General features: G+C 47.5%; 1 protein-coding gene across 7 annotated transcripts in view; it reads right to left on the bottom strand.

Annotated features, from left to right (window-relative positions):
* Positions 1-15,045, bottom strand: part of MPP7 (membrane palmitoylated protein 7) — a 236,338-nt gene that overhangs the window by 153,444 nt on the left and 67,849 nt on the right. For 6 of the 7 annotated variants that reach the window (XM_025204422.1, XM_006023781.3, XM_006023780.3 and 3 more), the window contains one exon: positions 1,293-1,411. In XM_025204422.1, coding sequence (XP_025060207.1) covers positions 1,293-1,411 — 119 coding nt within the window. The remainder of the gene's footprint in view (positions 1-1,292; positions 1,412-15,045) is intronic. The other variant, XM_025204421.1, reaches the window with a different exon arrangement.

Here is a 15,045-nt window from a genome sequence, read left to right on the forward strand (position 1 = left end):
TTTATTCCTTTGTATACTGGGGTAATGAAAATTACTTTTACTGATTATGTGCAAACAATTACCATCCAGTAGCTATTATTCAGGGTAGTAATGTGGACAATTTGTACTATTTTTGGAGGCAATTCTACTTTTATCAAGTTTCATTACCCCACTCCACCCCTCTGAGCTATGCTGGCTCAGCCAACAGCTGTGCCACTTCCATAAATTCATAACAGGCAAATTTGCATCTGTGGTAACGCTTTCAACATCATTAAGCCTAATACAGAACACCTTAGATCACACCTTTGGGAACTGTTCTAAAGTATTAATTCATTACTACTATGAAGTATTTAAGTACAATGGTACCTATCAGGATTTCCTTAATTTTGTCTCATCACAGGGGGACAGTAAGTTAATACACTTTGACTGTTACTTCAGTCTTAAGCCTTCCCTAGACTAATGATTGACAAATGTAACAAATTTTGTAAAATTAGTGCAAGTCTGGATTTATCTGTGGTATGAATTCCTACCACCTACTGACTCAGCTGAGATCTTGGAATTTTCTTACAGCTCAAGTTAGCCTTGTTTTACAGGCTCAAAGCACACACACTGTTGTAGGAGCAAAACATTTCTAACCAGCTGACTGGTCCCATTTTACTGCTATGGAGCAATTTGAACATTATTAGGGTTGCTTTCCATAATCCCATGGCATTGCTTTGATTCTGGTTGCTGATCCTTTTCATAGCAAGACACGTTACTGAAACATTCTTCCAAACTTATTTTAGTCATACTTTAGTTCAATATATTTATATGCAAAACACAATTTTCAGTGGAGGCAAGCCAATAAAAGAAACAGATTACTAGAATTTCAGTTGACTTTGTTAAAGGAAATTATTTTAAATTAATGTGGCTACTGAACTGTTGCCATACTTGACCTCAGAAAATATATTCCTTCTAATTTTTGCTGTGAACATTTATTTGTTTAAGCTAAACTCCAGGTCTTGAATGTTGACCATAAAGAAGTCTCAGATTTCCTGCTACTATTTTGTACTCTCTCTTTCTAAACAAGGGCAAACAACATATGTTTGCTGCATTAGTATTACAGTGCCAGAACATCACTATTAAATGAAGTCATCTATGTATTTTTGGTAGAATCTTATTTAACAACTTCCACCCCTGAAAGAAGCAGTTAGTTAAAACAAGACTGTTTTGTTTTCAGTGAGCAACAGTTTGATCACTGGTTTACTAGATGGCGCTCAAAACATTTTTCCATATGCTCTTCTCAGAGATATTCTAACTTAAATGTGGTTTACCTTTACCAGTGAATGAAGGCTTTTTTCACCAAACATATCCCAGAGGAAGGTCAGGTCTTCCTGGCTGTCCACATGTGGCTGCAGCTGGGCTGGCAATGCAGCTAGCAGCTCATACAGACCTATAAAATGAAAATAAAACACAAAGTGTAATCTAAGGGTGATCTCATTAATTTCACTTAACAGTTCTGTGTAATTGGCTGCCTGGAGCATGTCATTTTAACTGGAGAAGGAGTCTGGTCTATCCAGCAAAACATTAGCCTGAAGAACCAAAGGGAACATTTTTTAAAAATTACTAAGAAGCAGGTATTAACAGTGTACTTTTTACCTTGTCAGAGCTGTCAAGCTTCTACAGCCATATATATTTACACAAGACTATACAGAAAATTCATAAAGATTTTGAAAAAAGACAAAACCATACATTCCTTTGCTTAATCGTTATTCCATTTCCCTTGATGTTAGCCAAAGAGTGAAATGAGTCATGAATAGGAAAAACTTCCTTAAAAGAACAGAAACTGGATAGGGTGGTCCATTAAAAAGGGTTCGTGGTTTCTCTAAATGTTTCTCGCTAATATACCACTTAATGTATTTTTATCCGATGTCCAGCACAAATCTACAGCAAGACAAAAGAAACTACATTGTTATACAGTAGCCAGCCTTTAAAACAAAACCAAACCTTAGGTGAACACACAGGTTTAAGCTACATTTCCAGGTATTCAAGATTTAGCCTAGATTCTCTAGAAGGGTTAAAGTAGCTGTTGCTCCCAGTTATTTGTGGCACACCTCACTTGCAGTCTCCGGGGGCAGACAGTAGCACAGTGTTCCACAGTAGCGTACAGCATAAACTATCCATCAGGCACACAGGCTATCAAACTGCTGTCCAAGAAATGTAGCAACAGTGCTTGCAGCAGCCCTCTTTAGGGAGGTAACCTGGCATGAGTCGCTATCAATTCATAGCACATGTTTAATTTTCCAGTGGGATTACTTGGGGTAAAAAGGACAAAATGCCTTTTTCTCCTGTCTGCTGTCTACAAAAACACCAATAACCTCCTGGGATCCAGTATACATGGTCCTGCTATTATTTTTAGTCTGAGTAAGTGCTGCTGTTCATCACAAGGACAGTTTTACAAGATACTCATCTAGTAAAGTCCATTATGGTAAATTATAGGTTGCCTGTCATTAGTATGCTTATTATCACCCTAAAACATATGATTTAAATATTTCATTAGTAAACATCATTTCACAACCTTTTAAGGCATCATTCGCCCCTTCAAAAATTAAATATAGCGCCTTTGGGATCTGATTATTTAAAATTTTTCTCTCTTTTTGTTGGCTTTGAGTAAAGTTTTCTGGAAAAATGTTCCTTCCAGTCGCATTCTTTTCTGTGGTCCAAATGTTTTTGGTGGTTGACATTCATTTCTCTCAAAATCTTGCTTTTATTTAAATCTGTTCTTGTTTATGCTTCAGGAATACTATAAAAAGAGGATATAACTCAAACCACTACAATTTTGCATGGATATAAAAAAGCACAGCCATAGCCAAGTACTACCTAGTATCAGCAGTTGCACTAACACCCAAAGATCACAAGTTCAGAATAGGACTCTTGTCTCTTATTCTCCGGATTAATGTAAGTTAGGCACCTGGTGTAAATCGATATGTGCATCATGTGGTTTATGCAGACAGCAGGCAGTTATTTAAGCACATTCAAACAAGTCTGATAGCGAGTCACAATGGCTACCAGCTGCAAAAAGTTACATTCATCAGTCTAGCTGAGGAAACAAGTGTGTGGTAAGCAAAAATAAAGTTGGAAAAAGTTAAAACACATGTAATTAGGTACTAGCTAAATAGTTCTTCTTGAAAACAAAGGTTTCCTGTATAGCCTGATTTATACAGGAAAAGTTTTTAATTTTTGTACTGAATACTTCAACCATCAGGCTGGTATGAATGCATATTTCCCCTCACAAACCAAGACATGTTTTGGGGTTTTTTAAAGCAAGAGTAGAATACTAAAGATCTGTCCTTACACTGGATCGCAACAACCGCTAAGAAACAATTCCTGTCTACCTACCATTCAAAGTAAGAAAATATTAATTTGATCCACTTCCATTCAGCAAAGTTGCTGATTGGAGAAACCATTCTCTATTGATTCATAGATCTATTTCTGTATTTCATAATACCTACTGCACTGTATTTTGTCTTTGTAAGATGTCACTATTCTGTAACTTAGTCAATTAAATCCTCAATGAAAACAAATTGAAAATATTCACAAAATATCTGTGTTTAAACATTGAGGGGAGGGAAAAGAATACAAGCAAACAGAAGGGGATTAGCACAATCTTTTAAAATTATTTTTAAGTCACAATTAAGAGACCACTGGGTATTTTGTTCTATAAATATCTACATGAAAATGGTGATGAAGTAGTTTCAGCCTTAACTCAGGATTTCCCAGTAATTATTAGCATGTTACGTCATTCTTTAAGATCACTTTTTAGCATGAAAATGAACTATGTTTTTTGAATGGAGATTAAGATAAACACACAACAGCTGGCAAACTGTATTAAGGGTAAGTAACCTCTAAAAAAAAAAATCAAGGTTCCTATACATGAATTTTAAGATTTGGCAGATTATGAGGGAGTCAGTTTTATGAGAGTGTCTTGTTGCTATAGAAGGCTATGAATCATGTACCTGGACATTTCATAGATTTATAGACACTAGGATTGGAAGGGACCCCGGAGGATCATCGAGTCCAGCCCCCTGCCCCAAGGGCAGGAAGTCAGCTGGGGTCATAGGATCCCAGCAAGATAAGCATCCAGATGTGTCTTGAAGGCATTCAAAGTGGGTGCTTGAATCACCTCCAGCGGCAGTCTATACCAAACCTTGGGGGCTCAGACAGTAAAGAAGTTCTTCCTTATGTCCAGCCTGAATCGGTCTCGGCGGAGTTCGTGACCGTTCAATCTTGTCATCCCTTAGGGAACTCTGGTGAACAGATGTTCCCCCAGATCCTGGTGAACACCCCTGATAAACTTATAGGTGGCCACCAGATTGCCCCTGAGCCTGTGCTTTTCCAGGCTAGAGTCTCATGGCTCTCAGCCTCTCATCATAAGGTCTGTTTTCCTGACCTCTCTGATCATGCACATGGCTCTCCTCTGCACTCTCTCAAGCTTCTCCACATCCTTTTTTAATTGTGGAGCCCAAAACTGGATGCAGTACTCCAGCTGCGGCCTCACCAAGACCGAGTACAATGGGAGAATGACGTCCCGGGATTTGCTTGAGAAGTATCTGTGGATGCAAGCCAGTGTTTTGCTCGCTTTACTAGCCACAGCATCACATTGAAGGCTCATGTTCATCTTGTGGTCAATCATGACCCCCAAGTCCCTTCCATCTATAGTACTAACCAGCATAGCACCACCGAGCCTATAAGCATGCTGCAGGTTTTTCCTTCCAAGGTGGTGAACCTTGCATTTTTCAGTGTTAAACACCATCAGGTTCTTGTCCGCCCATTTCCTGAGCCTGTCAAGATCTGCCTGGATCACCCTCCTGTCCTCAGGTGTGGATGCTTTATCCCAGAGTTTGGTGTTGTCAGCAAACTTGGCAAGACTGCTTCTGTCTACATGTCTACATCATTGATAAAGACGTTAAAAAGTATAGGCCCTAGAACAGAGCCTTGAGGGATCCCACTGGTCACTGCGCACCACGACGATTGGCTACCTCAACCACCACCCTCTGGGTCACACTGTGGAGCCAATTCCCCAACCAGCGGATCGTGGTGAGGACGAGGCTGCAGTTAGCCAGTTTTGCCAAGAGGTGATCATGGGATACCAGATCAAAGGCTTTTTTAAAGGCAAGATATATGATGTCAATCTCTTCCCCCTGTCCAAGTGATAAGTCACCTGGTCATAAAAGGAAATGAGATTGGTCAAGCAAGACCTACCCGCAACAAACCCGTGCTGGGTATCACTCAGGATATTGCTGTCAGCTAGTCTGCTAAGGATGGCCTCTTTGATAAACTTTTCCAAGACATTCCCCAGGATAGAGGTAAGGCTGATGGGCCTGTAGTTTGCCAGATCTACTTTCCTCTCTTTTTTGAAGATAGGCACCACATTGGCCTTCTTCCAATCTTTGGGCACTTCACCAGAGCGCCAGGAGTTCTCAAAGATCTGTGTCAGGGGCTGAGCTATGATGCTCGCCAGCTCCTTGAGTACCCTGGGGTGTAAACCGTCAGGGCCGGCTGACTTGAAGGTATCCAGCCTCTCAAGGTGTTCCTTCACGAGGTCAGCTTCGATGGAGGGTAAGGAATCTCCCTCACGCAGGCCTCCCTGACCCATAGTGGGCAGGGGCGTCCCATGGGACTGACGAAAAACTGACGCAAAGTACCCATTTAGCAAGTTTGCTTTTTCATGGGCATTGATTGTCAGTTGTCCCATCTGGTTTAGCAGGGGTCCAATGTTGCCCTTGCTTTTCCTCCAGCTCCTCACAGATCTAAAAAAGGACTTTTTATTGTCCTTGATATTTGTAGCTAACTGGAATTCTGTCACAGCCTTGGCTTTCCTGGTTTGCTCTCTGCCGGTCCGGACCAGTGCAGAGTATTCCTCCTCAGTGGTGATTCCAGTCCTCCATCCTTTGTAGGTCTTTCTTTTAAGACGCAGGAGGTCCGCTAGTTCTCTGGAGAGCCAAGGGGGCTGCTGTACCCTTTTGCTGCCTTTCCTCTGAGATGGGACAGATTTTGCTTGCGCGTACAGAATTGCTCCCTTGAGGAGCAACCACTCGTCCTGAACTCCCCTTCCCTTTGGGTTGCAGTCCTTCAGGGCCTCACTGACGAGCCTCCTTAGCTTGTCAAAGTCAGCTTTCCTAAAGTTGAGGACTTCTGTATTACTGACTGACTTGCCAGCTTTATGGCGGATGGTGAAGGTGATCAGCTCGTGGTCACAGTCACCCAGCTTCCCTTCGATCATTAGGTCGCCAATTAGGTCGTCCCCAGTTGCCAGTACCAGATCAAGCAGCGCTTTACTTCTCGTCGGCCCATAGACTTCCTGCGTCAGATAGAGCTCATCCATGCACGAGAGAAAGCTTTGCAACCGCTCAGATTTGGCTGAGTGCTCCTCCCACGAGATGTCTGGGTAGTTGAAGTCTCCCATGGCAACCATACGCCGGGAGCACGCAGCCTCAGCCAATTCCCTGGAAAACTTTTGGTCAAGGTCTTGACCCTGGGTAGGGGGTCTGTAGTAGACTCCCACCATAGTATCCCCCGTGCCGTGTTCCCCACGGATTTTAACCCAGAGAGTCTCAAGTCATCCACTGTGGGTGCCAATGTCGGCTTGCCTGGACACACAGCTTTCCTCGACATAGACAGCTACACCCCTGCCCCCTTTTGTCCACTCGATCCCTTCCGTACAGCGTATAGCCGTTTATACCTGTGGTCCAGTCATGGGTGGAGTCCCACCAGGTCTCCGTTATCCCTATGACATCATAGTTATTTGCATTTAGCAGGAGGACAAGTTCCTCCTGTTTATTCCCTAAGCTCCTGGCATTTGTGTATAGGCACGTAAGTGTCCCCTTGGAGGCCCTTGCCTTGCCTACAGATTGTTCCAGGGCTGGGGCAGGGGTGGGATCCCTTAAATGCCTTGGCCTGCTGGCTTTGCAAGGGTTGCTTAGTGGGCCAGCAGTGGCGGTGGTTCCTCTGTCCCCTGGTGGGCTTAGTTTAAAGCCCAGTAGAGCAGGTCAGCCAGTCTGGCTGAGAAGAGCCTCCTCCCCAGCGGAGAGAGGTGGAGGCCATCCCTTCCCAGCAGCTCACTGCCTCTCTCACCAAAGAGCAGACTGTGGTCATGGAAGCCAAAGCCTTCCCGATGACATCAGTGCTGCAGTCTTTGGTTAACTACCTGAATCCTCCTCTCCCTCCTCAGCCCGTAGCCCGAGACTGGGAGGATCAAAGAAACTACCACCTGCACCCCCAGACCCTTTAGCCCCACTTCCAAATCCCCGTAGCGCACCTCATGACCTGGCTGGGAGTGCTCCGAGCCGTGTGATTGGTGCCCACATGAATAAGGAGCATAGGGTAGCGGCTAGTGGGCTGGAGCAACTTAGGGATCTTCTCTGCAATGTCTCGGATTCTGGCTCCCGGGAAGCAGCAAACTTCCCAGGCTAAGGGGTCAGAGCGGCAGATTACCCTCTCATTCAACACACATTAACCAAAGCAGTGACAACACTGGTCAAGCACACTCTCTTGGACAGTCAGCAGGCCCCTGGACTTCAGGCCCAGTGTGCTGAACCACTGCACTTCTTCTGACGCAGTTCTAGCTCCAGCAAGATTTCTGTATCAGTAAGTCTCTTCATAGTTCATTCACCTACCCCAAACATGCAGGTGTGATTCATAGATTCATAGATGTTAGGGTCAGAAGGGACCTCAATAGATCATCGAGTCCAACCCCCTGCATAGGCAGGAGAGAGTGCTGGGTTTAGGTGCGACTCACTCTCAAGTTTAAAGCAAGAATACAGTAGCTATAAATCATAAGGCATGGTAGCAAAATAAAATTTATAAGTAGGGAACTACCAAAAATTGAGGCAGTATATTGGCGATTTTGCAGGCTGACTGCAGTGCCTGCCACCATTTTTATGGGTTTCTCACAGGAAGCCCCACACCCTCCTGTCGCTGATTAGCTGAAAGGCCCTGGTGGCCCCGCCTCTCAAGGGTTGCCTTGTGTGGCTCCGCCCCTCACCACTGATTGGCAGAGAAGGTCAGGGACACACAAAAAGTAGCCTTCGCGGCCAAGCCAGTGGTGGAAGGAGAAGGGGGTCATCTGCCATTTTGACTAGCACAACAACAGCCTTACAGACTAAATCTGTGGAAACGTAAAACTTTAAATTGCTTTAAAAATGGGGGAGAGAGTACTCACTATAGAGAAAAATGCATGCAGCTGTCCAATTTAACTGTTATGCAATTATCCAGAAGCATAGGGAAGCAGACAGGTGCCAAACGCAAAGCACAAGTGGTGACTTCAGTTGGCAATTACAAACACACAGCTGCCAGCAGCAGCTACTTTTTTGCCCTCCCTGTCCCCCGAGATAGCACTCAGAGCAGTTGCCCCTATTGTCCCTCCACCCCTAGTTACACCACTGTTATTAGTTCATTTATATTAGTACAGAAGTGGACAGATTGGGATAGCTTGTACCAGTTTAGTTAAATACTGGTATAACTGTTCTGTCTCCAGTCAAAGTCTATTCTATTCAGGCTCCTATGCAGCATCCAGCACCAGAAAAGTTTGAAGAAGTTTTAAGAAATAATTAGCAACTGATTTACGTGATGATTTTTGCCCATCTTTCCAAATGAAATTTATAATTATTTTTGTTATTGCAGAAAATATGCAGTTTGTATTTACTCTATAGTAAGGATAAAAGAAGTGTGGCTTATATTTATTAGTACTAAAGACATTCAAGATACTTTGCTTATTTAAGAACAGCATAAATCATCAGCTGAACAAATTTCCTCACATTGCCTAGACAATGCCTCTATACCAAGATGAAGAGGAAACGCCCAGGTTAATGGAAATTAAGTTTACCATATGTATTCAAATTATTGCCTCTCAGCTAAGATGCTCATAGAGGCGCCTTTACCTTTAAATTGTCAGTAATTTTGTGGTACAGATACCTAGCACCAAATCACTTGACCTAAATCACAAAATTTGCATTTGATGAAACTGGTTTCTACTCACTACTAATCTAGGATGTTAACTGCATCCCAGATGTGCAAAACTTTCAGGGGCTGATCCAAGAGCCACTGAAGGTAATGGAAAGAGATTTTAATTCTCTCAGCAGTAAGGATCTTAACTATTTAAATAGTATTATTGTTCCTTCAATATCACAGCACTATTTTAAAAGTAAAATAGCTTATAGAAAAGCTCAGGTACACCCCCTCTTCTTTGATTCAATGAGTCTATAACAGGGGTGGGCAATAGGGCTGTGCGAAGCTGTGGTAGCTGATTTGATTCGGAGGAGATCAACGATCCTACAGCAAGGGAGGGATTGGGACTGGGGCTGAGACAAGCTGCCCCTGAGCAGGGGGGACGCAGGACTCGGGGAAGGGGGGCTCCTGCCACTGCACGCTGTTGGTCCAAGAGGGCATGGGAGAAGGCATGTGCCCCCAGATCTGCACGGGGTGAGCTGGGCTGGGCCAGGCTGTGCTCCAGGAGCAAGCTGTTCCTGCTTCACCCACCCCCCGCCCCAGCTGGGCAAGTGGCAGCAAGGCATAGCCTGGCTCCCAGCATTGCTGTGCCCACATCGCCCCCTGCCCTGGCTGGACAAACAGTGGGAGGGCATAGCCCCCACTCCCAGTGCCTTCCACCACCCGCCTGGAGCAGGGCCCAGCCCAGCCCACCCCGTGCACATCTGGGGGCACATGCCTGCTCCCATGCCCTCCTGGACCAGAGGTGCATTCGTGTGCAGTGGCAGGAACCCGCCTCCTTAAGTCCCATGCCCCAGCTGGGCAGCTTGTCCAGCATAGTCGAGGACTGCTGCCTGTTTAGTCTATGGCCGAATCTCCAAATCAGGGCTAAATCTTTTAATCTGATTCAGCCTAATCGAATCAGGACAGCGACTCAAATCACTGAATTGAATCACTGCCCCTCTGAATCAGCCAAATCAGAATCAAATACTTGCCACCTTGCACAGGCCTAGTGGGCAAACTGTGGCCTGCGGGCCAGATCCAGTCCACAGGCACTTTCATCCAGCCCGCAGGTGCTCACCAACAAACTGTACCCCATCCAGCCCTTCTGCTCACAAGGGTGCAAGTGAGGCACTCAAGCATACATACCCGCAACATACCCTATTGTGCCTCACTCCCACCCTTGTGGGCAGAAGGGCCCAGCCCTGACAGCAGCAGCATCCAGGCAGGGTTGCAGCTGCCGTTGCTGCAACCACCAGAGGACCTGCTTTGCTTCCCCAGAGTCCTGCTTGCTCCAGGCAGCAGGTAGGGAAGTGGCAGGGATGAGCTGCAGCTGGGTAAGGGCAGGGAGCGTGGGGCTGGGGCAGACGGCAGCACACAGCTGATGCTCGGGGGTGGGCAGTGAGAGCACAGAGCTTGGCTGGGCAGGCTGTGGGTGTGAGGGAAGGTGGTGCAGCCCCCTCACAAGCTCCTCCACATGGTACACAGGGGAAGACCCCTCACAAGCTCCTCCACATGGTACACAGCCTCCACTGCCAGCAGCAGGTGGCTCATGCTCTGCACAGGCACTGGTGCTCAGTGGTGTGCAGCTCTGGCCAACGATGTGCATGGGGGCGAGGAGCGCAGCCTGCTCAGCCCACCTCTATCATGGGGGCTCTGAGTGGTGCGCCTGCACCTCCCATACATGTGCCACCAAGGAAAGCCTGGCACTGGAGCCAACTTCCTTTCCTGCCCCTTGCCACGCAGGTCCTGGGACTACACCAGAAGTGGAGGGGAGCCCTGGCCCTTGCTTCCCCATGGAGTCCTAGGACTTGCACAGCAGGGGGTGGGGAAGGCAGCTGGTGGTACGCGAGTGCAGGAGCTGAAGGCATGCCGCATGGAGCCCCTCCAATAAAAGGCGGGCCAGGCAGGCTGCACTCCTCACCCCAACAAGCAGCACTGACCAGAACTGTGCACTGCTGGGTGCCAACACCGGGCATGAGTGCTCCTGCCTGCTACTGCTGCTGGCAATAGGGACTGGGCACTGTGTGGGGGGTCCCCACACCCCTCCACCCTCCCTCACACTGCCCCTACATATACACACACTCCAACACATCCTATGCCCCCCACACACAGCCACACACCCTCACACACACACCCTCCACACATCATATACAAGAGCAAGACTATTTTTGAGTTATTATGCAATCACCTGTATATAAAGTATGCAAACACAAATCATCAAATATTTTTGTAATAAAATTAAAATATGTTAAAGTAGGTGTTTGACTTTTAGTGTATGATTTGGTCTTTTCTGGTTCCAAGACAGTAACCCTCCCCTCCCAAAAGAAGTATTCCCCTGGGGTGGGGGGGCAGGATTTCCAGTGGCAAAAGCCAGGGGTTAGGGGCAGGACTTCTGGTCCCAATCTGGCAACCAGAGGGCAGGGCAACTGTCAAGGGGTGGGGCCACCTATGCAGCCCTCAACAGCTCACCAAAACTCATTTAAGTGGCTCTCCAGCGAAAATAATTGCCCACCCCTGGTCCATAAGGTGCAGCTCTTCCTTACCTTCTTACTGACTTCAGACTCACACAGCTAACTATCTCTCTCTACTTCTAAGAGGGTAACTTTCCACACACAAAAAACCCCAAACAAACAAACAAAGAAAAACAAAAAACCTCTGTTTTGTAGCTAAGACTTTCCAGCCCTGTGAACCCCACCCCACGCTGCTGCTGCCATGAACAGGGGGGAGGGGAGTTTGCACCTGGCGACAAGCAACACCCCCCCCCCACCTCCCCCTCTCTGCTGGCTGTTGTGGGGGCCGGGCAGTGGTGGTGGCAGCAGGGGGAGTGCGGCAGCATCGGCACAGGGGTGCTGCCACCAGAAACCGCCCCTTCCCTTTCCCACTCCCCTCTCTCCCCTCTTCCCCACCACTTCCCCCTCCCTGCCGGCTGCTGTTGGGGGGCAGTGAATTAGCTATCCATAACGCTCCGGGCCCTCACAGCCAATTGAAACACCCTCTCAGGGGCGTGTATACAGTTGGCCAGGAGCTTTATGGACAAACATACAGACAGACAGACAGACAGACAAAGGCTTTTATTATATCTATATATCTATATGCCAGTTGAACACAATGTTTTATTGATATATTTAAAATTTTAAAGCAATTTGGAAGGCTACCAGTGCCTCAATCGTTATAGTAAAATTAATTACCTGCATTTTTTTTTGGTTTATCATGAAAAAATTAGAGCTCCCCTTGCCCCCTTCATGCATCAGGACACAGGTCCAGCTGCAGCTGTCCTCCCAGCTGCTTTGTAGCAGTGAGCAGCCCTGATACACCGGTGCCTTGTCCTTGCCATTGCACCTCACTCCCAAGCCACAGCCCTCACAGCCCTGTCAGTGCCCCACACTCCCGATCCACAACCCTCCACAGTTCCAGTCCTGATGGTACCCCTCACTCCTGACCCGCAGCCCCCAGCCCTGCCGGAAGGGGCCTCCAGCTGCCAGGGCTACAGGACCATCCTGTCTGCACCCTGGCTTGAGGGCACCAGCCACAGCCAACCAGAAGGTGCCCCAGCTGCTGCAAGCATGGCAGATTCCTGCCCCCTACCACACCCTACTGCAGCAGCACGGCTGGAATAGCACCCATGGGGGACAGGGGGAGGATGAGGACTGCCTGCTGTGAGGCTCGGGGTGCCCTGCCCTGCTGCTCTCCCCTAGGGATCTCCATGGCCCAACAGGTGGAACCAACATGGGAGGGCCAAGCAGGGACAAGGAGGCTTGGTGCTACCACCATGAGACCCCATGCCACCTAAGCCACCATGTCGAGGTACCCACTGCTAGTCCAGCAGCAGTGTGGGGGTGGAGGGGCAAGCAAAATTTCACGCTGCTGCCCCTGCTGCTGCCAAGCAGGCAGGGGGCACCTCACCATGTGGCATGGCTGGCGCTGACCTCATGGCAACAGCACCAAGCCTCCCTGCCCTGCTCTGCCCTCCTGTGCTGGGTCCCACTTGCTGGACCAGAGACAGCCAGGCTGCAGCCCCGCACTTCACTGTGGTCACACAAATGTGGAGGGCATGTGCCCCCCTCCTCCCCGTCCCACGTGACCTATTCCCCCCAAATTACCTCTACTGCTGCCTGGTGCTGTACTCCTGGCCAGGGCCACATACCTGTGGCACCCCCAGCCCCTTGCAAGCTGGAACCCATGTTTCCCCTTTCCCACGGCAAACGGAAAACCCGAATTCTTGCATATAACACTGCCACTGAGCAGGATCAAGTCCCTGAAGCCATGGGAGCAGTAGTGGCCCAACCCTGTAGGACAACAGCCCAGCAATGCTTGCAGATGTTAATTAAGCGGATCATCTGTGCCAGGACACATTTGATCTTGCTACAAATTCAACATCAATTTATACCCTTAGAGATATACCACAGAAATTCAATTCTAAGCACTGTTAGTCCAAATGAGGCATTTCTCACAATTTTACCTCCAGCTTTAATAAAATTTGATGTTTTTCTTAAAGCTTTAGCCTGTCAACCCAGGCCCCGTGCTCCTGCCACCCTGCCCTAGGCCCCTGCTAGCACTGGCCCTGGTGTACCAGTGCGGGCCCCACGCTCCTGCCCAGCTGTTCCTGCACTCGTGTGCCCCGTCACTGCCACTCGCCCCCTGCCTGGTGCCCCATTTCCCTGCTTCCCTGCCCACCGCTGCCACTCCTCCCCACCCTCTGCCTGCCTATTAGCCACTACAGTACCACACAGTTCCTGGCTACATCACTAGACCACAGGATTCAGCTGGAGCTGGCCCAACCTCTGCAATTCTCACCTGCCTCCATGCGGCTCCCGCTGCATCCTGTGGTCTCAGCCATGCAACAGGAATGTGGTGCTGGAGTGGCAAGCGGGGGTGGAGTGGGGATGGAGAAGGGGCAGGAGAAGGGCAGCAGTGGCAGACAGTAGGGGGAAGTGGTGGCGGTGAGCGGGAGCACAGAGCCCGTGTCACTGGGGGGGAGGAGCGGCAGGAGCACACAGCCCAGGCTTGCAGGAGCACTGGCCGGGGCTCCACCTGCTGTGTTGAGGGCTATGGGCAAACCCTCCCCACAACACACATGCTACAACAGACCCTAGCCACCCTCCGCCCCACACACTCAAAGCCCCCCCCCGAACCTCATATCCACCCACACCCCACATACACATCCACACCTATCTATCCCCCACAAACCTCCAAACACACACCCACAACCTCCCCGACAAACCTCCACATACCTATACCCGCCACACAATATACAAGAGTGAGACTTCATTTTAAGCTATTATACAACCAAGCAAACGCATGTAAATTAGGACAAAAATATATTTTTTAATTAAATTAATGAATGTTGTAGTAGATGTTTGATTTTTTTTGAATAAATTTGGTATTTTTGTGGTTCCGAGATGGCAAACCCCCTTGCTGAAAGGAGTATTTCCAGGGGAAGGGGAGGGACTTCTGGTGGCAAATTTCAAGGGTTGGGGGGTGGGCCTTCTGGTCCCAAGATGGTGACCAGGAGGCGGGGCACCTGTTAAGGGGCACGGCTACTTTGCGGCCCCTCTCTACAACTTGCCAAAACTCAGTAAGCGGCCCTCCAGCTGAAATAATTGCCTGTCCCTGATCTAAAAGTACAAAACATGGATGATTTTTTAAAAAAAATCCTAAATGTATTAAAAACGTAGGAAACATTTGGATCCCAATTTGTGATATTTAAATGTCTGGGGTCAGCAATGCTGTAGATAGCTTTGCACAAAACAACTGGGGTTTTTCTTTTTAATATTCTTTAATTGTTCTGATTAAATTTCTTAACTTTCCAAGCTAATTAGGTTTCCATAAACTAGCCTGATTCAAAACAAACAAAGCATGTCAGGATTTCCCAAAATTAAGTTAGTTTAATTTCAGGATTTTGTATCATAAGCATATTTTACATAAAAAGTCTTTATGTATTTATTCAGATTTCTATTAAATAAACCACTTATTCAAAGGCCCAAGTTAATTTGAAAAAGAAATAACTTAGACAAGATAAACAAAAAGCAGCAACTTCCAAAATCTGAGGAAGGAAAGACCTCTAAACACCCCAACCCCCCCCCCCCCCCCCACCCCCCC

Source organism: Alligator sinensis, unplaced genomic scaffold (assembly GCF_000455745.1).
Source record: "Alligator sinensis unplaced genomic scaffold, ASM45574v1 scaffold309_1, whole genome shotgun sequence".
Taxonomy (NCBI): domain Eukaryota; kingdom Metazoa; phylum Chordata; order Crocodylia; family Alligatoridae; genus Alligator; species Alligator sinensis.